This window comes from Garra rufa, chromosome 21, assembly GCF_049309525.1.
Source record: "Garra rufa chromosome 21, GarRuf1.0, whole genome shotgun sequence".
Taxonomy (NCBI): Eukaryota; Metazoa; Chordata; class Actinopteri; order Cypriniformes; family Cyprinidae; genus Garra; species Garra rufa.
The window spans coordinates 1,407,698-1,434,519 of NC_133381.1; the positions used below are offsets into that span (position 1 = coordinate 1,407,698).

The window sequence follows — 26,822 nt, forward strand, 5'->3', positions numbered from 1 at the left end:
ATAAAGAGGCTGTTTCATGTCTCATGGATCTGCTGCTTTGCTCCGGTGGACTGAAACATTCCAGCGCTCCGGTGAGACGTGAATAAACCCTGCAAAACTTCACCTCGAGTCCTGCTCAGCAGGAATAAAGCACTGTAAACACGAACAAGTCCAGCAGAAAGAATCAAAACACAGACAGAAACCAGTCCAGCAGTGTGTGATGATGATCTGACACCAGTAGAGGGCGACAACAACACCCAACAAACACAAGATCACAGAAACACAGCCATATTTCACTGAGATTCTACTAGCATTTAACAACTTGACAACGGCTCTGACCAGAATATATGTCATTGAACAGATGAAGCACGATCACACCTGAATCATCCAGCTGTCTCTCAATCTCTTATTCCCTCTGAACAACATATATGTTTGCAGCACTTCAAATCACCCTGTTTTTGACTATAAAAAAAACCTCCACTGACGCTGAAAGACATCAGATGTGACGTACCTGCAGGTATCGTGTCTGATACTGAGTGAGCGTGTCTCCCGGCGGGACGACAATCTTCTCCAGACTGCGCTGATGGACGTGTGTCTGGACATCTGGACTGTCCTCTGATCGCAGCTCGATGTGAGAGATCAACAGGTTAGAGATCACCTGCTGCACCGCCTGCAAATCAAACACATCAGACATCAATAGATAAAACTGATCTGATAGACATGAGCACTACGGATCCTCTGGAGTGAATGGGTGCCGTCGAATGTCCAAACAGCTGATGAAAAGACACAATAATCCACAAAACCACTCCAGTCCATCAGTTCACATCTCGAGAAGACAAAAGCTGAACAAATCCAGCATTAAGACGTTTTTAACTAAAAGTCTGTAATTCATAATAACGCTTCCTCCAGTTAAAAAAATCACATCATAATCCAGCCACAGATTTGCTCAGAGCTGTTTTGGCTTGTAAACAGTGCTTGATCTGAGCAGATTTCTCTCCTGATTCAGACCAGACCACTTTTTCACTGGAGGAAGTGTTATTATGGATTATGGACTCAATGTAGTTTAGTTAACTCTTAATAATGGATGTGTTTCAGCTTTTGTCTTCTCCAGATGTTAACTGATGGACTGGAGTGGTTTTGTGGATTATTGTGATGTTTTTATCAGCTGTTTGGACTCTCATTCTGACGGCACCCATTCACTACAGAGGATTTACTGGTGAAACAGTGATGGAATCACACATTTATACAAATCTTTTCTACTCAGATGGTCTAAAAGTGAGGACAGACGGTTGTGTCTCACCTTGACGTCTCCTCCAGGTGTGGCGCTGAGCGCTAGAATGCGGAACTGCTGCGTTTGGTTGCGTAGCTCACGAATCACCTGCGGAACCAACGGAAGCGATCAGAACCGATCTGAATAAACCGCATGAATACAGCAGATGAAGCTCTACCTGACAGTACGCGTGGTTCCCGGTGGCCTTGTGTGCCTCGTCGATCACTACACACTTGACGTGTGCGGCCGGACAGGTGTTTCGGGTCAGATCGTTCACCATCACCTGAGGAGTCAAGAAGAACACGCGCTTGGATCTCCAGAGCTCCCGCCGCTGCTGCGCCGCCGTCGAGCCTACAGCCAGCACACAAACACATGTCAACATACGGTCAATAATCAACAAAAACACAATCATCAGACATTTGTCACCCAGGAGCACAGGCATATTTGTAGCAATAGCCAAAAATACATTGTATGGGTCAAAATTATTGATTTTTCTTTCATGCCAAAAATCATTAGGATATTAAGATCATGTTCCATGAAGATACTTTGTACATTTATTACTGTAAATATAACTTAATCTTTGATTAGTAATATGCATTGCTAACTTCATTTGGACAACTTTAAAGGTGATTTTCTCAATATTTAGATTTTGTTTTGCACCCTCAGCCAAATATTGTCCTATCCTAACAAAGCATACATCAATGGAAAGCTTATTTATTCAGCTTTTATATGTATAAATGTAAAAAATACTGACCCTTATGACTGGTTTTGCGGTCTAGGGTCACATATTAGGCCTGAACTATGTGTATAAAGTTTTATGAATATTTTTAAACCCATATTTTAAAATATATTTTTACTGTTATTATTAGAACTATAAATATAAATGTTTTATTTTATTTAATGGTCGAGCCCCGTTGAATAATATTAATGTTAAATTAGAGTTTGGAACCCCTGCACTACAGTAACGTCTCTGATTTGGGATTGGTCCCCATGACCCTACAGAGGTCATGACCTCAGCAGCTGGCGTTTAGGGTCAGTGACCTGTGAGTTCGGCCATGTGTTCCTGAGGGATGCCCATGACCCCGTAGCAGGCCTGGATCTGCTGCGCCACCAGAGGTTTGGTGGGAGCCATGAAGACGATCTTTCCGGAGGGGAACCAGCGGTAGTAGTTGTACATGAGCACTGAGGCGATGAAGGTCTTGCCCAGGCCGGTGGGGAGGCAGACCAGAGTGTTCCGCAGCAGCGCCGCCTCAGAGATCCGCAGCTGGTACTCCCTGATGGGGTAGTTGGTGGGGTAGATCCAGACCCGGCCCGCAGAGGGGTCGAATCCCGGCTCTGGAGGGGCCTGAAGCGAGCGCTCGGCCTCATAGACGGCCACCAGCATCACATCATCATCCTCATCTTCATCAGGACCTGCCACCGCTGTGGTCTCACCCCACACGCTCCTGCTGTCTCTGCGCTCCGAGGGTTTGGAGCTGGTTTTGCTCTGGTCTCTGGGGTTTGAGCTGGTTTTGCTGCTGCAGCCCCATGACTGGAATAAAGTCCTCTGATTGGCGCTCATTCTAGAATCACCTCATCGCTGTCGATGTAAACAAACGCGGCTGAATCCTGTCAGACTGAGTCCAAACGAACATATCGCGACGACAACAAACGCGCTAAAGCTCTGCGTGTTCGTTAACGCTTATAACCGACACGACGCGCGTTTTAATGTACCAAATAAACATAAACACGGCAGCGACAGAGAACCGGCGGATTGAATGTGGCGCGTACGGCTGACGTCACGTCACTGAACGTCTAAGAGCGTGCGCGTGCGCTGGCGGGACGTTCCTGAACGCGCACGGAAGACGCACAGCGTTTCATGTTTTCTTTTGAGTACAATCAATAAACTACAGTTTTTGTAGTTTATATTCATATATAGATTATTACGCGTTTTCAAACTGGGATACGGGGAAACTTAAGAAAAAAAATCATTAAATGTAAAAATATATTATTTAAAAAATAAATATACAAACTATAAAATATATAAAATGTATTTTATTTATTTACAATAAAATACTAATAAAAAAGTTAAAATCTACAGAGTCTGACATTATTCCTGCTTCGTATTTCTAAAAGTTCAAAAATCATTAGAATTAGGCTATACATTTTTTATATATTTCTAGGCATAATTTTATGTTTAGATTTATGCATATACAAGTACTTTGATTGTGGTTAGAAAAAGGAGTTACTGTAATAGAAACAAAATATTTTTCAGATAAAATATAATTTTTTAAAATATTGTTTTGTTAATAAAAATGACACAATAAAATAAACAAATACATGTATTTTTAATATTATGACATAAAAAAAAGTCTGTTATATTTCCAGGTAATATTATTTCAGGTAATATTTTGCATTTTTATTTTTTTTGTTAATAAGAACACAGCAATATTATTCTAATAATTTAGTTTTATTATTACAACTCTAATTATAAAGAAAAGTTATATTCTGATTATTGTGCCAAAGTCTATGTAATAGAAAGTAAACATTCTCTTACACATTAATATATATTATTTTTTTACACTTTATATAGATGTCTCTGGGGCCTCATATTTGGGGGTCCAAGACAACAAAAAGTCTGAAAAAGCCCTGGATTTCATGTTAGATTTTTACAGTGTACAGTGTACAACGTAAATGAATAAAAACAAAACATTTGTAGATTCTAACAAGTATTTTTATAAATACCTTTTTTTTGTGTGAAATTACTGATCACAAAATATAAATAATGTAGAATTTATTTTTAATCATTAAGCTCATATATGTTCATGTATAGAAAACCAGTATTATGTAGCAATAGCCAAAAATACATTTTAGGGGTCAAAATGATACATTTTTCTTTTATGCCAAAAATCATTAGTATATTAAGATCATGTTTCATGAAGATATTTTGTTAATTTCCTTCTGTAAATATATCAAAACGTAATTTTTGATTAGTAATATGCATTGCTAGGAACCTCATTTAGACAACTTTAAAGGTGATTATTTTTTATTTTTTTTGCCCCCTCAGATAAATGTATAAATCTTAATTTAAAAAAAATTGCCCCTTATGACTGATTTTATGGTACAGGGTCACATATAAATGATAAAGATTTAATAAAGATCATGTATCAGTGCAGAAATGATCACAGCACACATGTTTACAGAAATAAGACACTTTATTATATAGATAAATCTCTCTCTCTCTGTGATATAATTTAATGTGAAATCTCATAAAGGCTGTTCTGGAATGACTGGCACTAAACTGAGAACTACATCTGGACATGAACTCACCTGCATTATTGTGATTCAAAGCTGCACATTCACCGAAACACCACGCTTTCACATCCAGAGCGACACAGGCGTCGTTCAGATTTTCCTCTTTTGTTTTTAAAACCCAACAATTCATTTGGTCATGCAAAAACAAAAAAAACTAGGACGGGTCGCACTTAAAACAGGCCATAATGAAGTGGATATTCGCAAAATATATATATATCTAAACCGTACCGCAGCGACACACAGCATCCGTACAGCTAATACTGCGCTAATATACAGTACAAAAGACACACGTCTGGTAGAAACGTTCAGAGCACACGCTACAAAACAACATCTGAGTGATTGTGCATTGAAAGGTTACATTCTGCAGTGCTCACGATCGCTCACGGTACCATCAAAGTGCAAAACGGCGTATGTTCAGAATGATTGAGTGTTTATTCACATGTGACAGAGACGGTCAGGTCAGTCAGGCACTGCGGGGCGTGTTCATCTGTGTTCATATCAGGTGGATTGAGTGGCTCTCAGGAGCTCGTTCAGGTCGCTCTGCACGTTTGCGGACTGTGTTGCGGCGGCGTTCTCCACCAGCGTCTGGCCCATGTGTGAGTGCAGGGCTTCGGCCAGCTTGGCTGTGGCCGTCCGGACGTTTCCTCCGTTACAGGAGGAGCTGAGCAGAGTCCAGAAGAGCGGAAGAACCTTCTGCTCCACCAGCTGCGGTTTGCGTGGATAAAGCTCCGTCACCAACTCTGACAAACAACACACATCACACTTTCAGCTCAAAACACCGACTATCAGGCCTTGATAAAGGTACATTAAAGACCTTTTAACACCGTTTTAAAGACCAAGTAAAGACACTTTAATGAATAAACTGAAAATGAAATATTTAACATATGAAGTCTTGTTTTCTGAGAAACTGATCAAAACAAAGTGAGTTTATGATTAAAATATAAAACAAATATCTGCTAATGGAGTTGGGCTGCATGATTTAGGGAAAACTACACTTTACACTTTTACTTTTACTACTGTAAAACCTTGGTTCATTTTCTTAAGAGATTTGTATTTGTGTATACTTTCTTCCTTTATTTTTTTTGTTTTGTTTTTATAACTGTACTGCTTAATGTTTAATGTTTTCCACTGTTTAATAAAAATATTAATAAGAAAAAAAAGGATTCGCAAACCCGCTCCGAATTCCCGATCTGAATCAAATGATTCGCGATCTGAATTCCCGATCTGAATCAAATGATTTGCGATCTGAATTCCCGATCTGAATCAAATGATTTGCGATCTGAATTCCCGATCTGAATCAAATGATTCGCGATCTGAATTCCCGATCTGAATCAAATGATTTGCGATCTGAATTCCCGATCTGAATCAAATGATTTGCGATCTGAATTCCCGATCTGAATCAAATGATTTGCGATCTGAATTCCCGATCTGAATCAAATGATTTGCGATCTGAATTCCCGATCTGAATCAAATGATTTGCGATCTGAATTCCCGATCTGAATCAAATGATTTGCGATCTGAATTCCCGATCTGAATCAAATGATTTGCGATCTGAATTCCCGATCTGAATCAAATGATTCCAGTCCTACAATGCGCTCAGAAAAATCAACTTAATTCAAAGGGAAAACAAGTTTTCATTCCCCTCTGGCAGATATTCTTGTTTTAATCATAAACTCAGTTAACTTTTGTTCAATTTCTCAGAAAACAAGACTTAATTTCTTCATTTTGCATCTCCAGTAAATCTCCAGTATCTAGATTTAAGGATGTTAAGATGTTTGTACTGAAAACAAGCAGTGCATGCAACATTTAATGGCAGGACTTAATGAATTTCAGACTTTCTGCTCTGCTTTAAGAGTTTTGAGGCCTTGTTTTGTTTTAAGGTGAACTAAGATGTTTTGCAGAAACTCTAACTCGTCTAGACTCACCTGCCACTTTCTGGATGAGGTCCAGCTTGGCTCTCCCGCTCAGATACTGGGCTTTAGAGCAGAAGGGCTGCAGCAGGAGGCTGTTGTCTGAAACACAAGAGTCGGAGTCAAACACACAGTAGATCAGCTATAATCAGTCCATAAACTCTAACTCAACGCACCGATGTTGTGGATCAGAGCCTGAACGGCCCCCAGCGCCGCAGTGGAGATGCTGCTGTTTTTGGAGTTGAGGTGATTGTCCACGACGGCGGGGATCAGGATGTTCAGCACCGGAGCCAGACTGTCTCTGAGCACAGCGATGATGGTCTGAAGAGCCTCCAGAGCCCGCAGATTCACCTTACTGTTGGACTCCTGCAGACGCGCCTTCAGAGCATCAAACACCTGTGCAGACGTCAGCATCAGCATCAAAAACATCCTGCGTGATCAAACCAGGCTTATCATAGTTAGCTAAAACTAAAAACATGTTGCTATAAAAGCTGAAATAACAATTACTTTTTTTTTTCATCTTCATTAGCCGATGTAATAAAATAACTAACAGTGAGCGATGAAGACCCTGTTTTGAATCAGTGTCGTCTGACAGGTTTATTTTAGTGTCATATTGTTACCGGGAACAGGCTGCCGATGACCAGGGCTGGGTTCTCCTCGCAGTCGTTCACCAGCTGATCGATGGCCTTGATTCTCTCCCTGAAGTCCCTGGAGTTGAGCAGTGTCTTCATCTGTTTGACGTACTCGCTCCTGTCCGCCAGACTGGCCGCTTTACTCACCGCCGGCCCGCAATCCCTGCTGAACACACTGTGAGTGATGAGCGAACACCAACATCACATCTACAGATCTATGTGACGCGTGTCGTACCTGCTGCCGCTCAGAGGATCTCGCGTGAGAGACGAGGTGCGCGTCAGACCGCTGCCCGGGAGAGAGCGTCTGCCCCGAGCCGACGGAGCGTCCTGAGGCATCTCACCCAAACCCTGAAACACACATGACAGCTTAACACCAGAGTTCATACAGATACTGCCAACTGAAATTCTAGGACTTTTCAAGCACTACTTTTTTGATTTTCAAGGACTTTAATGTAAGATCTCGCAAAAATAATTTGCGCTCCAAAGTTCTGAACTGAAGCAAAAGATCCACAAACCAGCTCTGAAATCCTGATCTAAAACAAATGATTCACGATCTACGCTCTGAAGCAAATGGATTTGTGCTCTGTGCTCCAAAGCTCCGATCTGAAGCTAAAGATTTACAAACCTGCTCCGAAGTTCTGATCTAAATCAAATGATTCATGCTTCAAAGTTCTGAACTGAAGCAAGAGATTTAGAACCAAAAGTGCTCCAAAATCCCAATCTAGATTAAATGATGCACGCACCACGCTCCAATTGGAGTGCTTCGTGAATCATTTTGCAACGCAATGGTTTAACTACTTTAGAGTTTTAAAAAAATGCTCAGTTTTGCCAATAACTATTCATGCTTTTTAAAATCATTAAAAGCGATGTCATAATTCTAAAATGAATGGCTCTTTTAATTTAATCTAGTGAATCACTTGATCTGAATGATCACGAGTTTGAATCAATCGGAGCGGCTCCAACGTAAATGACTCACTCAATTGATTCGGTTTATCTGTTCCTCTTTTCGCGTCTTCAGCCATGTTTACATGACATTGTCAGTACTACTACTGGCTTAGCTTGCTAGTTTAATGACATTAACTGAGATAAGCAGGAAAAAAATTAAATTTTTTGAATTGCATGAATTTTGTGTGAAAAGATGAAATGTGCTTATTGAAAAAAATTAAACACTTATTTTACAGACACATTGCACTTTAATAATTCCACTTCAGTAATGTTGGTATTTGCAAGGGTTATTTCAGGCCTTAAATTTCAAAAAGTCAAATTCAAGTATTTCAAGCACATTGTATGAACCCTGAATACTGTTAGAAGACTGACCAGTAGCGTACATATTCAGGAAAATGCTAGACGTGCTCGTGATTGGTTTTATGTTTGTGCACACCTTGGTTTTGAGAGTGAAGACGGCGTCTCTGATGGTCGGCAGGTCTTTAGCAGAGATGAACTTCTCCATCATTTTATCAAAGTCTCGATGAGAGGACAAAAACAGCAGCATCCGTCGACCGAAGTACCTGAAAGAGACACCAATGACAGCGTGAAGCACTGAGGTGAAAGCATCTGCCTGTGTGACCTCTCACCCCTGCGACACTCACCTGGCCTCCTGAGACGAGTCCTGCACCAGCTTACAGACGGCCGGCAAGATGCGGTCGGTCACATCTTTAGTCCCAGACAGCAGACGGGCGGCACCGACCCGCTCCACCAGAGCACTGAGATGCTGAGCAGTACACTTGCGCACTACTGAGTTCAGGTGACTGAGAATGAAACACACAGATGAGAAACATGAAACATACACTGCAAAAAAAGTCTCGTCTTACTTAGTATTTTTGTCTTGTTTCCAGTCAAAATATCTAATTCTGCATTTTTCTTAAAACAAGTAAAATACTCTTGTTCTAGGAATATTTTACTTACCCCACTGGCAGATCATTTTACTTGTTTTAAGCTAAATTTACTTAATTTAGTTTTCCCCCCTGGAAACAAGATTAAATATCTTTTTGCGTCATTTTGCTTATCTAGTAAATGAATCTCAATTTAAGAATTTTTAGATATTTTGACTAGAAACAAGACACAAATACTAAGTAGGACAGGCCTTTTTTGCAGTGTACAACCGTTTATTTGAATACAGTAGTCAGAAAAATCTATCAGTAGATGTGTGTGATCATGTGACCCAGGAGTGTTTCTGACCTGAGTCCTCCGGTGAGCAGTGCGTTCATGCTGCGTGTGAGAGTGCAGTGTTGCACCATGCTGTCCAGCGCGCGCTCCACATCCTGTCTGATGAAGGCGTTGGACTCTCCGGCTTTATGCAGCAGAGCTCTGACCGTCCCGTCCAGCTCCTGATCCATTCCCTTCTGCAGCACCACGAACATCTCCCCCAGCGTCACCACCGCCACACGGGACACGCAGGAGCGCAGGTTACGAACCTTTATTAGAGACACCATGAGATGAGAGCTGTAGAGCGGCTTTAATGCTGATATTAGTTTCATAATTGAATGATAAGTAAATTTTACAACTTTAACACAGTTATTTCAGTGTTTTAATAACGCAAAGCAGCTCTAAAACAATCTGTAGTGTATAAAGCGCTATAGAAATCTGGCACATGTTGAAATGATTTGTTTGTGCGTGTAAGCTGCAGAAGTGACTGACCTCCTGAATGAGAGCGAGACACACGTCATGAATCCTGGTCGTGAGGACGTCAGGGTGATACTGAGCCAAACTACGCAGGAAGTTCATCCCCTCGATCTTCTTCTCCCTTCATGAATGGAACAAATTTATGCTAACATCTCAAGAGGATCCGTTTATCTCTATTTTTATGTGATGAATGAGCACATCTGTGTTAAAGGAGAACTTCACTTCCCGTACAAAAAATTACAGATGATGTACTCACCCCCTTGTCACTCAAAATGTTCATGTCTTGCTTTCTTCAGTTGTGAAGAAATTATGTTTTTTGAGGAAAACATTTCAGGATTTCTCTCCATGTAGTGGACTTCAATGGTGCCCGCGAGTCTGAACTTCCAAAATGTAGTTTAAACGCAGCTTCAAAGAGCTCTAAATGATCCCAGCTGAAGAACAAGGGTCTTATCTAGCGAAACAATCAGTTCATTTCTACAGAAATTGACAATTTATATAGTTTTTAACCTTAAATGGTTGTCTTGTCAACTTCAAGACAGAGTGCTTTGTGAAGTGTTTTTCTTTGTAAAGGGTGTTTGATCTTCTTTGCACGTTCACTTTGTAAACACTGGGTCAGTCCTTCTGCAGAGATGTAGGGCGATTTTGAAGTTGGAGGAGAAAATTACAACTGTAACTCCAAAATTCCAGTTCACGCAGAGCTAGACAAGATGAGCATTTGAGGTTAAAAAGTATAAAATTTATGTATAAAATATGTCAATTTTTTCAGAAAATAACCAATCATTTCACTAGATAAGACCCTTCTTCCTCGGCTGGGATCGTTTACAGTCCTTTGAAGCTGCATTTAAACTGCATTTTGGAAGTTCAAACTCTGGGCACCATAGAAGTCCACTATATGGAGAGAAATCCTTGAAAGTTATCCTTGAAAAAAAAGAAAAATTCTTTACAAGTGAAGAAAGAAAGACATGAACATCTTGGATGACAAGGGGGTGAGTACATCATCTGTAAATTTTAGTTGTGGAAGTGAACTTCTCCTTTAATGCTGATGATGTGCTGTCAGACTCACCAGTCGTCGGATGAGATCAGTCTGAAGCTCTGCGTCAGCGCCAGCTCCGGTTTAGAGAACGGCCGCAGATCTGCCTGATCCTGACCCTCTTTCTTCGGACTCCCAGGAATCAACTCATCTGATGGTCAAACAAACAACTTTATTTTGATCACACACACCCAGACCAACCTCAGCGATAATCTGATTATATTTGACATGATTTTCAGGAATTTGGAACAGGCTTTTATCCAAATCAACCCATGGTGCATGTATGGTAAACATGTTAGCACTGTGTTCCCTGGGAACTAAATCCATACATCTTCTATTTACTGACTAAAGGTACAGTGAAAATAGCTACATTTCAGCTAAAATTTGCATGAAAAAAGTCCAATGTCAATAGTGTAGTGATGATTCCTTTGAAAATGACTGGATTTCACTTGTGAAAATTCACCAAACAACAATAAAAGTGAGCCAACCTTAACAGATGTGTGTTTCCTGTAGTATCACTACAGTTCAAAAGACTGAGGTTAGAAAAATGATTTATTGAAAAAAGTCTCCTCTATTCACAAAAAAAAGTTAAATATTTTTAGAATTGAATACAGCTGTTTTCTATGTGAATGTCTGTTAAACTGTAATTTATTCCTGTGACTGTCAGAAATCATTCTAATATGCTAATTTCCCCAAAGAAACATTTCTGATTATTATCAATGTTGAAAAAAAGTCATGCTGCCCAATATTTTTGTGGAAACTGATACATTTTATTTTTCAGGATTCACAGTTGAACAGAAGAAGTTCAGAAGAAAGAGCATTTATTTGAAATAGAAATCTTTTGTAACATTATAAATGTCTTTATCGGCACTTTTGATCAGTTTAAAGCATTCTTGATGAATATAAGTATTTATTTATTTTTTTTTAACCTGACTCCAAACTTTTGAACAGTAATGTAAAGTCTGCGGTATATTTAAGTAAGTGTGTGTTTTTATGGTTGTTGATATGTATATTCTCTCTCTCACCGGAGCTGTGTGACACAGGCGGTCTGGTCCGGTTCAGACTAGATGCTCGTCTCAGTCGTGGCGCTGTGTTCCTATTGGGCGGGCCGGTCGGGGGGGCGGGCTGATGGGCGGGGCTCAGACATTTCACCGGATTCTGCGGTCCAGTCGGACTGGAGGGAGATTCATCTGAGAGCGACTCGCATCCATTCACATTCATGTCTAGAAAACAAACGCAGAAACGGTAAAGACAACAGAGACGACACAGATGAGCGACGGCTAGCACTGCTGTTTGTTTACGATCCTTTCACCTTTCACATCGTCGATAAGCAAGCGGCGTCTCATTGGGTCCTGAGTGGGGGGCATATCCTGCTGCTGTAGACGCCGCTGACGCATCTTATCGCTCGCAAACTTAGAGAGTCTGACTCTCTCCTGCAACACACAGAGATCATGTGAGTCTGGATCACAGCGAATGCATGTTTTAACACCGTCGGTCTGTTTGAGACGCACCTGAGTGACCGGCAGCTCCTCCGGTTCAGGGCTGCCGTCAGACTCGACGTGTGCGCTGGTGAACGCGTGTCCGTATACGGCTGACGGAGGATCACGAGCGCTTCTGCCGGTGCAGTCGCCCTGCTCAGGAGAAGACGCCACACTGGGACGACTGGGAAGAACAACTGAACCAAACACTCCTGCAGACATGAGGAAAGAAGACAAATGAGGGATGAAAGCGGCAGTGCTTTAGATCAACAGTCAGTAAAACATCTGTAAACCGACCTCGTCCGATCACTCCCTCCGACATTTCACGATTGCAGGATTGAGACACGTGCTGCTGAGATCCTAAGAGAAACACATCACATTATTACATCAAAAATCATTCAACAGGACTCTCAAACATACAAAAGACTGGAATAATTTAAAAAAATATTTTGATGTATTTGAAAGAAGTCTCTTTTTCTCACCAAGGCTGCATTTATTTGATACAAGTAATGGTTTATTATATTAATATACTGTAAAATGTAATAGATTCCTGTGATGGCAAAGGTTAAAGATGGCAAGAATATCTTATTATTATCAATGTTAAAAACATATTTTGCTGCTTAATATTTTTGTGAAACCATGAATCACTGCCATTCATGGCCCAGTTTGGGCAAATTAAGAAGATTAACACACACACAAAAATTAATTATATATATTAATCAAGGAGGCAGGGTTTGGGTCAATTCAGGAATGAACTCAACAATTCCAATTCAAAGAAGGAAATGGAATTGGAATTCAACAACAATTACAGGAATTGAATTGGAATTACAGGAAGTGGAATTCGATTGAGGGAAATTCCACTGAATTCCGTTTATTGCTGTTTCTGAGCATTTATTTGTGATTGCATTTAGAGACATACATTTGAACTTTATTTATGATGCTTTACAAATACCAAGTAATGTATGAAATAGAGTTGATCAAATGTAAGTAAATAAAAATGAGAACTGTACATTATGAATTAATAACTGAATGACAGTGGTGATAAGTTTCTGGATGTACTATACATTCAATATATGATTAGCACATAATATATTTCTCAACTCACAAACAAATGAGTCATGTTCATTCATGTATTTCATTCACTTTTTATTGCATTGAATTCATCATTTCCTGAAATTTGGCATGTGAAATGATCATACTTAACATACAGTACTTTGTATTTCTTTTATATGTTTGTGGTTTATGTGATTTACAATATTTAATGTACTATAAAACTATTAAGCAAATCAAGTCAAATTATTTTATTTAGCAACTCAAGTGGACTTTAGTGGAATTTATTTGATTTCAATTCTGTTTCCTGACATTCCAATTCAATTCCAAATTCCATTTCCTGTCAGCTGCATGCAATTCCAATTCCAATTCCATTCCAGGAAGTGAACTGGAATTTACCATTCATTCTCAATTCAATTCATGAATGGCCCCAACCCTGCAAGGATGCATTAAATTGATCAAAAAGTGAGAGTAAAGTCATTTATAATGTTTCAAAAGATTTCTATTTCAAATAAATGCTGTTCTTTTGAACTTTCCATTCATTTGTGAATCCTGAAAAATAAAGCGTATCACTGTTTCCACAAAAATGTTAGCCATTGATAATAACATTAACATTGATAATAATCAGAAATGTTTCTTGAGCAGCAAATCAGCATATTAGAATGATTCCTGAAGGACCATGTGACACTGAAGACTGCAGTAATGATGCTCACCTTTAGCGGGTCTGAGGGCGCGGAGCGGCTCGCGGCCGGTGGCTCTGATCTGCGGTGATGAGGATGTTGTCATGTCACTGGGTTTCTCCTCGTCTGGATCTAACGATCTGTTTGAGTAAACGAGTCTCTGACCGATCACACTCACATTCCCATCAGACAGACTCTTCTTCTGCTGCATCACACCTGTAACGCATGTAACACCTGTAACGCTTCATATCAATCACAAGTGCAGTATGGAGTACCTCAAGGCTCAGTACTAGGGCCATTGCTTTTTACACTTTATATGTTACCCTTGGGAGATATCATCAGGAAACATGGTGTTAGCTTTCACTGTTATGCTGATGATACGCAGCTATATTTCTATATTTCTTCACGGCCCGGCGAAACATACCAATTTGAAAAACTAACAGAATGCATAGTTGAAATAAAAAATTGGATGGCAAGTAACATTCTGAAAAAACAGAGGTGTTAATTATTGGACCTAAAACCTCCGCATGTAATAAAACTAAAACACCGTCTAATACTCAATGACTGCTCTGTCAATTCGTCGTCATCAGTCAGGAACCTAGGTGTGCTATTCGATAGCAATCTTTCCTTTGAAAGCCACATTTCTAGCATCTGCAAAACCGCATTTTTTTATCTAGATAATCGAAATTACGACCTATGCTCACGATGTCAAATGCAGAAACATTAATTCATGCGTTCATGACCTCAAGGGTAGATTATTGTAATGCTTTATTGGGTGGTTGTTCTGCACGCTTAATAAACAAACTCCAGCTGGTCCAAAATGCAGCAGCTAGAGTACTTACTAGAACCAGAAAGTATGAGCATATTAGCCCGGTTCTGTCAGCACTGCTTTGGCTCCCTATTAAACATCATATAGACTTTAAAATCTTGCTAATTACTTATAAAGCCCTCAATGGTTTAGCTCCTCAGTATTTGAGCGAGCTCTTATCGTATTATAGTCCCTCACGTCCGCTGCGTTCTCAAAATTTTGGCAATTTGATAATACCTGGAATATCAAAATCAACTGCGGGCGGCAGATCTTTTCACATTTAGCGCCCAAACTCTGGAACAATCTACCTAACACTGTTCGGGAGGCAGACACACTCTGTCAGTTTAAATCTAGATTAAAGACCCATATGTAGATATCCTCTACAGCCCTGAATGTCAGCAGAGACCACATCAAAGACAGATCATCAGTGAAAACCTCATCACCAAGACGGCCATCGACGCAAGACAGCGAAAACCAGATGAGTCCTCTCCAATCTGATTTTGTTGCAATATGGAACTCTTGCATTATTATTGACATTTTACTTTATTATTTTAATACTGTAAGGTTGCTTTGACACAACTTGTATTGTAAAAAGCGCTGTATAAATAATCTTGACTTGACTTAACACACACAAACACAGAGGACAGGTAACACATGTGTGACAGCATGTATGCCGCTGTGCTCTTGTGATTCACATACACACCTTGAGCGCTAATATCCGCTGTGACATGTCTTCCTGATGGCACCCGTGGTTTCGCAGCAGAGTTCACAGGGCTACAGTCATAAAAAAAAGCAGAAATGAGAATTAAAACTACTGTACAGCATCTGTTAGATCATGAGGGTCATGTTTGTACCTGCTGTTATCATCAATCGAATGGATTTTCAATTTGCTTTGTGTTGTTTGATAAACATTAATGACGCAGATAGCAGCACTATAAGGCTGCTGTCACTTTAAGATCTAATGCATGGATCTAATATAATGATACACAACCTATTTTCCCCAACTTCATTTACATATACACTGCTGCTCAAAAGTTTGGGATCAGTAAGAATTTTAATGTTTTTTAAAGAATTCTTATATGCTCATTATCAAAAATACTAAAAGTAATATTGTGAAAATAATGGTGTTCTATATTAATATATTTTAAAATATAATTTATTCCTGTGATGCAAAGCTGAATTTTCATCAGCCATTACTTCAGTTTACAGTGTCACATGATCCTTCAAAAATCATTCAAATATGTTGATTAATTATTGTTATTATCAGTGTTGAAAACAGTTGTGCTGCTTAATTTTTTTTTTTTTGGAATCTTCTTGATGAATCAAAGGTTAAAAATAACAGCATTTATTTAAAATATAAATCTTTTCTAACAATATAAGTCTTTGTTATCACTTTTTAATCAATTTAACATCCTTGCTGAATAAAAAAAGTATTCATTTCTTTCAAAAAAAAATGCATAACACTTTACTGATGAACTACCGGTAAGATGGTAGTTTATATTGTTGCAAAAGATTTCTGTTTCTATTTCTAAAAAAAATAAAAATAAATCACAGGTTACAACTAAATATTAATCAGCCCCACTGTTTCCAACATTGATAATAAATCAGCATTTAGAATGATTTCTGAAGGATCACATGACACTGAAGACTGGAGTAATGATGCTGAAAATTTAGCTTTAACCCCTTAAGCTCTGGCCACGCCCTAGGACCCACCGGTGGGTCCGCAGGGGGGTCATTGTATTATTTTAAAAAAATCTATTAATTGTTAAGCACAAAACTAGACATATATGGTATTTTTTGAAAGCTTAGAACCTCTGCTTTCTTGCGAATCCAATGATATTTGCATTAATTTTACATAAAAAAAAAAAATACAGTCTAAATTTGTTATTGCGCAACCTCCCCCCCCCCCTCGAGAAAATCAGACAAATAATGATGTTTCATATTTATGGCACACAAACTCACTAAAAATAGACAAGTCATATATCAAATGAAAGCTCTTACTCTCAGGAATATAAATATGTGCTTCACTTCACAGATTTTTCACATTACAGTAAAATATCGAAGAATAATTTCAAAAGAATCACGAAAACTGAAATGACTCCTGTGAACAAGCAAACTTTTGCATTATATTTCTGCACTAATAACTACATCTGTGCTCACATACTAGCCTAAAATCCTATATCAACTTTTAGCTTAGGTTGTTTTCTTCAAAATGAGACCATTTCTGTCAGTTTATTCCGAAGTATATGGGTAGGGCGCCCTTTGGTGTGTCTACTGCTTTCAGAAATTGAAAAAAAATTACTAATGCAAAAGCACAATCGGAGATTCTTATGCCTCCTTTCAGTCAAAGCTAAATAACTTTTGTTTGGAAGATGTTATCAACAAAATTCTTTTTTCTCGTGTTTCCTGCCACCTTGTGGAATCAAAAGAAACTTTCTGCTGGGAAATAGACCAAACAGGTCCTAAATTACAGACTTCTAAATATCAACTAAAATCTCTTCAGCTCTGGCCACTCCCTTGGACCCACCGACGGGTCCACGGGGGGGGTCATCTTATAATTTTTTTAAAATCTATGAACTGTGAAGCACAAAACTAGACATATATGGTATTTTTTGAAAGCTTAGAACCTCTGCTTTCTTGCGAATCCCATGATATTTGCATTAATTTTACATAAAAAAAAAAAAAATACAGTCTAAATTCGTTATTGCGCAACCTCCCCCCCCCCTCGAGAAAATCAGACAAATAATGATGTTTCATATTTATGGCACACAAACTCACTAAAAATAGACAAGTCATATATCAAATGAAAGCTCTTACTCTCAGGAATATAAATATGTGCTTCACTTCACAGATTTTTCACATTACAGTAAAATATCGAAGAATAATTTCAAAAGAAACACAAAAACTGAAATGACTCCTGTGAACAAGCAAACTTTTGCATCATATTTCTGCACTGATAACTACATCTGTGTTCACATACTAGCCTAAAATCCTATATCAGCTTTTAGCTTAGGTTGTTTTCTTTAAAATGAGACCATTTCTGTCAGTTTATTCCGAAGTATATGGGTAGGGCGCCCTTTGGTGTGTCTACTGCTTTCAGAAATCAAAAATGAATAATGTAAAAGCACAATTGGAGATTCCTATGCCTCCTTTCAGTCAAAGCTAAATAACTTTTGCTTGGAAGATGTTATCAACAAAATTCTTTTTTCCTGTGTTTACTGCCACCTAGAGGAATCAAAAGAATCCTCCTAAAGGAACATAGACCTAACTGGTCCTTATTTACAGACTTCTAAATAACAACTAAATTAAAACAATAATAATTTTTCTTACTTTTTCTTTGTGTTTATGACAATATTGTAAAAATATGAAATCCAAAATATGCAATATTTTACCCATGTTTTAAAACACTGAATATTTCCTGTCAAATGAGACCATTTTTATCAATTTATTCCAAAGTATGTGGTTAGGGCGCTCTTTTAAGTTCAGGTGTGTCTACTGCATTCAGAAAAAAAAAAAAAGAGAATTAAAGGAGACTCCAATGCCTCATTTCAGTCAAAGCTAAATAACTTTTGCTTGGAAGATGTTATCAACAAAATTCTTTTTTCCCGTGTTTACTGCCACCTAGTGGAATAAAATGAAACCTCTTGCAGGAACATAGACCAAACTTTTCCTAATTTACAGATATATACATAAAAAAAATAATAAAAAATATATATAAAAATCTGACTTTTTGACTGTGTTTATGACAATATTACAAACATATACAATACAAAATATGCAAAAATTTACTCATGTTTTAAAATTCAGAAAGTTTCCTGTCAAATGAGACCATTTTTATCAATTTATTCCAAAGTATGTGGTTAGGGCGCTCTCTTAAATTCTGGTGTGCCTAACTCTGAAAAAAATCCAAAATATGCTGCAGAGCTTAAGGGGTTAAATCACAGGAAATTATGTAAATTATGTCTTAACAGATATTCACAGAAAACATTATTTATTTTAATTATATTGTTATTTTAAATTGAAATAATATTTCACAATATTACATTTTTTACTGTATTTATAATCAAATAAATGCAGCCTTGATGAGAATAAGAAATGTCTTTAAAAAAATATAAAAATTCTGGCAGTGTACACAGTTTTAGTGTTTTGTGAATACTCACCAAAACAGGCCTTTTGACTTATATGTGGTGTTAATGAGTAAACCAGTGAGTGATTCATTCATCCAATTTGTTTAAATAGCTGATTCATTCAGAAACAAAGCAAGTTACTGTCTATATGAATGATCACTAAATCATTGACACACTCGATTCATTCGATCGGTACGGCTTAAAAACACTAATATGCATGAGGGCACAGCACTACAATGTCACATAACCACTATAGAGACAACGATCCAGAATCAGTTCATCATATCTACCGGTAAATCTCCCACCTCTAGGTTTGAGTAAACGATTCAGACTTATTTATACCTGACTGAATCACCAGAGACGGAGGGTCTGACCTGCTCTTGGTGCCGTTGGGTGACGGGGGCGAGTACAGGCTGCTGAGGCCGCTCTCGCTCAGAGGGCTGGTGATGGATGGGGACATCTGATCCGGAGAATCAGGAACCAGCTCCAGCTTCACAGCCGAGTCTGGACTGTCTGGATCCGGCTCAGAGCCGCTCGCACTGACTTTGGCCCGTTTCTTAGCGGCGCTGTTCCTCAACGAGCGCAAGGAGTTCAGCATCTGAAAGACAAACACACACCTCAGAGTCACGGTCTGCTGAGATCAGGGCACATACATGTGTGTCAGAACGTCACACTCACCTCCTCACGGTCCAGCGGCTCGTCCTCCGGCTCTCCCACACCGCTGCTGACAGACAGGTCCAGGTGCAGGTTTCTATCTGGGTTTTTGTCCTGCGACGAGGGTCTGCTGGTGTTTCGGCTCTGATGGATGGATGAGGCCCGTACAGTTCGAGGAGGCAGCGGAGAGCGCTTACTGGAGCTCATCTCACCTTAAACATCATCAGAGGAGCTCGTTAATGAACATCGTGTGAAGAAATGACATGGGAAATGCAAGGCATCTTTCCTATTTCAATCATAATATATGGGAATATTAATGTTCTTTTCAAAAATGAATATTGATACATAAAATCTAATTAAAGTCCAATTATGACACCAAAAAAATGCCAGTCTTAATTAGTGAGTCGTTGAATCATTCACTCAACAGATTCATTCAAACAGCTGATTGAGAAATGAGTCACTGCCTTTATGAATGAGCCACTGATTCATTCAATAATGAATCACTGCTGTATGTCTTAGATGTTCAACAGTTCCCCTGTGACTTTGAGCAGAATTGAGCAAAAATGGACAATATTTACAATATTGTGTATAAAATTGAACATAACATTAACATTAAAGAGTTTACATTTGCAATTGTGCAGATATTGAAATTAACACTTTTGATCAGCAGCCCCATTCATGTTTGCTTGAACACCTGATCTGAAACAACTCTAAAGTGTATAGGTGTTTGTAGTGCATGTGTCCTGACCAGCGATGTCGCTCCTGCGATGAGGGCTGGCGTCACGTTTGTTGGGCCACGTGTTGGACATGGACAGCGAGGGGTCAGCGTGCGTTCTGCGCGGTAAGGTCGGGGTCAGCAGACTTCCTGTTAGTGCGGTCAGCGGGTACGAGGGCAGGAGAAATGAGCCTGGAGGTGTGGAGTTAGTCGGGAGGGAGAACGTTCGCTCAACGCTGCCCGACAGGAAACGACTCGTCTTGGGAAAACCTGCGATAGAAATTCAAACAGTGTTAAATTACAACTTAAAAAAAAACCATACCACCAAGTTTGCTCAAAGAACTTGAATAAAATCACTTTAAACTGGTTCAGAAGACCCTGTCTGACACACAAGAACAATCTGTCACCTTTCTCAGACTCAGAGGGATTGGTCGCTTTGAAGATGTCTGGATCCGAGTCCAAACTCCCGCTGCGGCGCAGTCGACCCAGAGACCTGCGGGTCCGGCCTGGAGACTGGAAAGGTTCTGATAGACCTGGACCAGAACAGAGGACAGTACAGTTATCTAAACCATCACTGGATCTGTGACTTTGGTGCATTACATGAATGGTACTATCGCTTTAATATTGTTAAGTGTTACTGATGTCTTTATAAAGTCAATCCCAGCTCCAATTGCTTCATATAATCAGTTCAGCAAGAGGATGGATGGGTAATAGAGCCGCTGTGTGGTTCATGAGCAAGACTGAAGAGTGTACTTACTGTATTTGGCACCAGTGTCCTGTCGGAGTCTCATGGATGAAGATGGATCTTCACCGCTAACCTGCTGGAATAAACAATCAGTGTGAGATAATCAACACATACGTTCATGTTTTTAATCAAAACCACACAAGACCTTCATCACACTGAGATCTCATGGATCCACATCGACACACTCCATGTATGACAGTGAGATCGACCAAACTTAAAAGTTAAAATGCTTAAAAAAGAGCTAAACAGGAATGACGCTGCACTGCAGAAACTGCTGCTCTTCCTTAGTATTTGTGTCCTGTATTCCAGTACAAACATCTAAAGATTCTGAAATTGAGATAAATTTACATGGAATTTACAATGACTAAAGATAAAGAGGGAAAATGGTCTGCTTAAAGGGAGGTTCTGCTTAAAACAAGAACAAATATCATCGTTTTTGTTGAATTAAGTTTATTTTTTCTGACTCCATTGGCAGATATTTGCTCCTGTTTAAACTCACTTCATTTTGATCATTTTCTCTTTTTATCTTCTGTGATTTTAATTCTTGGGTAAATCTATCTTGAGTTAAAAATCTTTAGATATTTACACTGAAAACCAGCCAGTGTTCAAACACTGATTTGAAGCTGGTTCTCAAGAGTGTCTCCATGTGTTTGTTGGTGTTTGTTGGTCTCTCATCTGAAGTCTTGCGGTGTGTGAGTGTTGCTGGGAAACATGGCCAGATCGCTGACACACTAAATCACGTCATGAGAGCCATTCTGACAGTCACACACACCACCTCCAGTGAGCCACGGTTACACTAGTCAGTTCTTCACTCACCACTTACTTACTGAGACTTATACATGTATTTATTTATATATATATTTACCATCAGGCCCCTATGGCTCATGCAGTCCAATATGATAAGAATATGGAGGAAAAAAACAGCTCATTTTAATTCAGAGACAAAATTATGCAACTTGCTGCAGATGCTGATATTTATATGATGAAATTCTGCTTGTAATGTTAATCAATGAGATCTTTATAACAGTAGAGCAGACACTGACATAAAATGATCATAAATAATATGTCTTAGTAAGATTGAAATGATCCAAACATATAATGCAATGCAATCGAATGATGATGAGAGATGAACATATAAACATTCCTCAAAAGATGTGAGATGTTTTGAAGGCTTGGGAAGATCATTCCTCCACTGAGGAACAGTGAAAGTAAAGCTTCTGGAAACAAACGTTCCTCAAAAGATCCTGATGATCAGATTTGAGACTCACTGATTTTTCTACAAAATGATTGATGGAGAATCAGTTAAAGCCAAGCTGCTTCAGTCCAGTAAGTTTTCATCTGAAAATATGACTACAGTTATTCTAACATTTACTAATAAAAATCAGTCAAGATTTGTGACCCTGGAGCACAAAACCAGTCTTTTAAGTAGCAAGGGTTTATTTGTAGCAATAGTCAAAAATGCATTGTATTGGTCAAAATTACAGATTTTTTTTCTTTTATGCCAAAAATCATTATTAAGTAAAGATCATGTTCCAAGAAGATATCAAAACTTTTTTTGATTAGTAATATGCATGGCTAAGAACTTCATTTGGACAACTTTAAAGTAACCATGAAATTAAAATAAATTTTTTTTGGCTTTTAGTATGACTATATTAGCCTTAAGGTCATCTATAAGCTAGTGTGCTTCAAAACAATGACAAAATTTGCGTTTACAAGATATGGGCATATAGAAATCTCAATTTAAAGAAATTGACCCTTATGACTGGTTTTGTGGTCCAGGGTCACATTTGACAGAAAAGACATGTGAAGCAAAGATTTTACTGGTTAAAAAAAACTCTAAACTATCAACCAGTTGACAGAAGGCATGCGGTAGATTAAGTGACAGCAGAGTTTGATCATGTTGATCATTTAGAGGTCTGAGAATGTCACGATACCGCAGCTTTATAGGGTTTCAGAGATCTCAGGTGTGTGATGATGCTGATGTCATTGCTCACCTGATCAGGTGACGTTCCATTGGTCTGATGCTCCACAGAGAGAGCCGATCTCTCCCAGGGAAGTTTGTTCTTCCCTTTGCCCGCACTCACGATCCTCCTCTGCTGTGGAGTGTTATCCGTCAGATCCACGTCTGAGCGAGAGCTGTGAACCCTTCCTCCGTTCAGAACCCAGTCCAAGTCGGCCCCGGAGCCCAGCTGAGGCGGCCGTCTCTGTCCGGGTCTGGGAAGAACAAGTGCGTACTCAACCGTGCCGTCGGGGGACAGTCGAGGAAGGATGTGCCGCGCTCGCCGTGCCTGTACGGCGGCCATGAGGCCCTCGGCGTCTCCCGCGAGCTCCACTCGATCCACAGCCTTCATGAGCGGCTGCTTCTTCCCCGTGTCCAGACAGTAGTCGAAGACGGCGAAGAGCTCCAGAGCCGCGTGACGCACCTTCTTCTTGCTGTCGGCGAGCACCGGCGCCGCTTCCGAACACAGGCCGGGGATGTCGAAGTCCTTGCGCGGGTGCGTGAGCATGGCGGCCGTGATGATGTTGACGGCGTCCTCTCGAACCCTGGAGTTCCTGTGCTTGAGCTGAGCCACCACCAGATCCAGAACCTTCTGCGGCCCCACCATCCTCATCAGCTGCCTGAAGACGTTCATGTACTCGTGACGCGTGACGTTACGCGAGTCGCCCAGCGCTCGGACCGTCACGCCCACGATCTCCTTATAATATCGCTCCACATCGTAGTCCAGCTTCTGGATCAGCAGGTTGATGAGCTGCAGCGTGCCGTACAACACCTTGAAGTTGCTGTCGTCCAGGAGCTTGCGTAAGAACTGGATGAACTCCACGATGCTGCCGGAGGAGACCTGCTGGAGATCCAGCTCCACGAGGATGTTCTTCAGCTCCTCCACCCCGCTGGTCCGGTTCTGATAGTTCTGGTGGTCCAGGAGCTGAGCGTGTAACTCCTGAGGAATCAACCCATAAATCATCATGGATCCTGCTGATCAGAGTCCAGACGGAGCCTGGGACGCGTGGAAATCAGTCATGGCGGTGAGGGATGGGAAGCGTCACATGTTGCGGCGGCAGACCTGAAACACACAGGAAAACACATCAGAGCTAAATATATGTGGAGTTGACAAATAGGCAGTTAAAAAGCTTATTTTGTAAAAGACAAGAAGAAATGCATATATTTACGTAGTGTGAAAGTTTTTAAACATTTTTACTGAACTGTACCATATTTTGTCCTATGGTGTGACAGCAAAATTTAAGAAAAAAACCCTCTTTGATTATATACAAACAGCATGAGAGAGATTTATCTTTATTGTTAGAAACTTATTTTCATATAGTGTAATGTATTTAATATGAAATTATTATTAACATCATTTTTGACCCATGACTTGTTGGACAATTCCAAGACAAACTTTGCTGTCATCCATTCAGAACTGCTGAAAATCATACCATTTTAAGATGAGTGATATTTATATCTCCCCTAATGCAATACTCAACTGCTTCTTTTATTATTATTTTGAGATAAAAACAAATCTGTTGTTCTTTTATGTGTGTCACATCATAGGACATTACATCACACTAAAGGACAGAAGTGGTAGTTATTAAAGTATTTCTATTTAATTTTGATTAATTTTAATTGTTAATACAAACAATATCAACATGTTTTGGAAAAAAAAAAAATAATAGTAATTTTCCTCAACAAAATTGAGTCTCGTAGTCAATCAGTATGTTACTGAAACTCTTCTACAGCCACCACCCACAGCTAAAAATGATTCAAATTTTTGATAAAGCTAAATATTATTGATTTTTGATTTAAACTATATTCATTAAGATGTGAGCTATTTTTTTTAAAACTATATGGCTACTCTTTTTACGGCATCATTTTGATTCTATTTACTTTCTGCATTGTTCTCTTAGGATCTCCTCCCTTCTGGTGGATCTCTGTTCATTTTCTGTCTATATTATTATCTTCCACTAATTGTTCTTCCTCAATTCTTTCTGTTTTCAAAAACAAAGTATCACAATTTATACTTATTTTCACAACAGTAACAGTACAAGTTTTCTGCAAAAACATCAGAAAATAATTTAAAGTAATTATTGCATTTAAGAACACTGAAAATGATCAAAAATGAATTAAAAAAAGAGTTAAACAAATTTTATTTCATTATTTAAAATGCATTCTTGAAAAGACTTTGTGCTTTGGTGTGACATCTTTGTCCTATGGTGTTACAGTACAGGTGTCACACCGCATGACATTTTCTATCGCACCATAGGACATTTCAGCCTTTTGTGTCAATCAATGACCTTACTATTCCAAACTAACCTGTCAGTAGCGGTTTGCAAAACACATTAGCATATTTTTCCATTATTATGTAGTTTAAAATACAGTTTTTAATTGAAAAATATAACTTAGGGGTGTCACAACAATGGACAACAAAGCGTAACACTTGTGTAGTGGTTCCAAAAAAGTTAAATATTTGAACAATTCTAAAACACAAATATTCCATGTGCACATGTCATGGCCTTCAGTAACATGATCATCACGCATTTAATAACATTTTTACGCTTTTCTTTATAATTTATAAAAAGTGTAATTATTGAACCATGCTTGAGACAGTCACACTATAGGACAATTTTGAGAGTTTGGCAAATTACACTGCAGCTTTTTGGACAGTTTCATGTAGGACAGAAAAAAAAAGCATTTTAAACAACGACAATATTAATAATAGTAATTTTGATCTTGTGGGACAGTAAAAATGCCATGTCACGTCAAAAACCCATAGGAGAGAGACAGCTGTCTGTCCTAAAAGCACATTTTTTGAGTCAGCTGAAGCTGCTGAGATGGTTAAAATAGAGAGCAGCTGCTGTCAAACACCAGAACACATCCTGCTATATTTACCAGCTCATGTAGAGCAACACTAAACCACAGTAATGACTGGTATTCGTTGTTAAAACATCAGTAAATGACAAATATTTGCAAAATACTGAGGGAAAACCACTTGTGGCTCTTCTACAGTATTCACTCGATCATTTCCTCACATATATGCACACATATTTATGCGTTATTAGACAGTGAGGTGATTCTACAGCATTAATAAACCTCATCAATGAGCTATATCAGACATTTGTCAGTTCAACTCATCAATAAATGACGAATATTCGGATGTACTCGGCGGAAAAACCACCTGTGGCTCTTTCAGTGTTCACTCGATAATTTATTGAATTTTCATTCACCTGACACACATGTTTGAGCTTAATAAAACAGTGAGGTGATTCTACAGTATTATTAATGAATCTCATTCATCACATCGGACGTCTGTTCGGTATTTATGACAACATGCGACAGAATTAACTGATAACATAGAATTTGAAAACACCCTAGCACTATTTACACACGAAACTGACTGAAATACCTGAAGTGTTTTAGGTGTCTGAGCGAAAATCAAACCTTTTATCGCAGATCGCTCCGACTCCGAACGACCTCCGTCCAGATTCTGTTCGATTCTCGACGCGATTCAAACTGGTTCAGCGAATGCACTTCCTCTGCTCTGAATTCGTCTGATTCGCGTCTGATTTTCGTTGTTTTTCTGTCGGATTCTGATTTTCTCGCTGCTTCCATCACAACACTCAGGCAAAATGGCGCTGATGTCACAACCAGCCGCTGCCATGGCGACGCGCCCTCTGACCCCTTACTGGCTGGCGGGCGCGGTGCATTGTGGGAGGTGTAGTCCGTGAGAGTAACGGACACATTTGCATGTAAACACAGACGGAGACAGCAATGCATTTATTTGAATAAACGTGTTCGCTTTAAATATTTACACAGAGTGCAAAACTAACATGTAGCG

At 39.2% G+C, this 26,822-nt stretch overlaps 2 protein-coding genes across 4 annotated transcripts in view; both read right to left on the minus strand.

Moving 5' to 3' along the window:
• LOC141296210 (Fanconi anemia group M protein-like) overlaps positions 1-2,961 on the minus strand; it is a 35,711-nt gene extending 32,750 nt beyond the window's left edge. The window contains exons 1-4 of the mRNA XM_073827485.1: positions 2,291-2,961; positions 1,428-1,600; positions 1,280-1,357; positions 491-649 (exon numbers count right to left, since the gene is read on the minus strand). Coding sequence (XP_073683586.1) covers positions 491-649; positions 1,280-1,357; positions 1,428-1,600; positions 2,291-2,810 — 930 coding nt within the window. The 5' untranslated portion in view covers positions 2,811-2,961. The remainder of the gene's footprint in view (positions 1-490; positions 650-1,279; positions 1,358-1,427; positions 1,601-2,290) is intronic.
• Positions 2,962-4,466: 1,505 nt separating this feature from the next.
• LOC141295609 (TOG array regulator of axonemal microtubules protein 1-like) lies at positions 4,467-26,614 on the minus strand. 3 transcript variants are annotated; one of them, XM_073826858.1, is made up of 23 exons: positions 26,426-26,614; positions 22,989-24,056; positions 21,007-21,067; positions 20,657-20,782; positions 20,283-20,519; positions 19,559-19,746; positions 19,255-19,478; positions 15,457-15,527; positions 13,979-14,161; positions 12,513-12,575; positions 12,249-12,427; positions 12,050-12,170; positions 11,763-11,960; positions 10,771-10,888; positions 9,723-9,828; positions 9,264-9,499; positions 8,675-8,833; positions 8,467-8,593; positions 7,321-7,433; positions 7,074-7,251; positions 6,630-6,849; positions 6,469-6,555; positions 4,467-5,283 (listed from the first exon to the last, which is right to left on the minus strand). In XM_073826858.1, exons 2-23 carry the CDS (start codon positions 23,958-23,960, stop codon positions 5,042-5,044), a joined length of 4,209 nt encoding a protein of 1,402 aa, XP_073682959.1. In that variant the 5' UTR covers positions 23,961-24,056; positions 26,426-26,614; the 3' UTR covers positions 4,467-5,041. The 3 variants fall into 3 exon arrangements, with proteins under 3 accessions (XP_073682959.1, XP_073682958.1, XP_073682957.1); XM_073826857.1 differs by having other exon boundaries at positions 7,074-7,248; positions 21,007-21,070; XM_073826856.1 differs by having other exon boundaries at positions 21,007-21,070.
• Between the last annotated feature and the right edge of the window lie 208 nt (positions 26,615-26,822).

Excerpts from the sequence above, each read along its gene's own strand:
- LOC141295609 (XM_073826856.1), bottom strand. The coding sequence starts at position 23,960 with ATGATGATTTATGGGTTGATTCCTCAGGAGTTACACGCTCAGCTCCTG. Across the intron at positions 21,071-22,988 it reads ATGGAACGTCACCTGATCAG|CAGGTTAGCGGTGAAGATCC; the intron begins GTGAGCAATGAC and ends TGTTTATTCCAG. Across the intron at positions 6,850-7,073 it reads TCATCGGCAGCCTGTTCCCG|GTGTTTGATGCTCTGAAGGC; the intron begins GTAACAATATGA and ends ACGTCTGCACAG.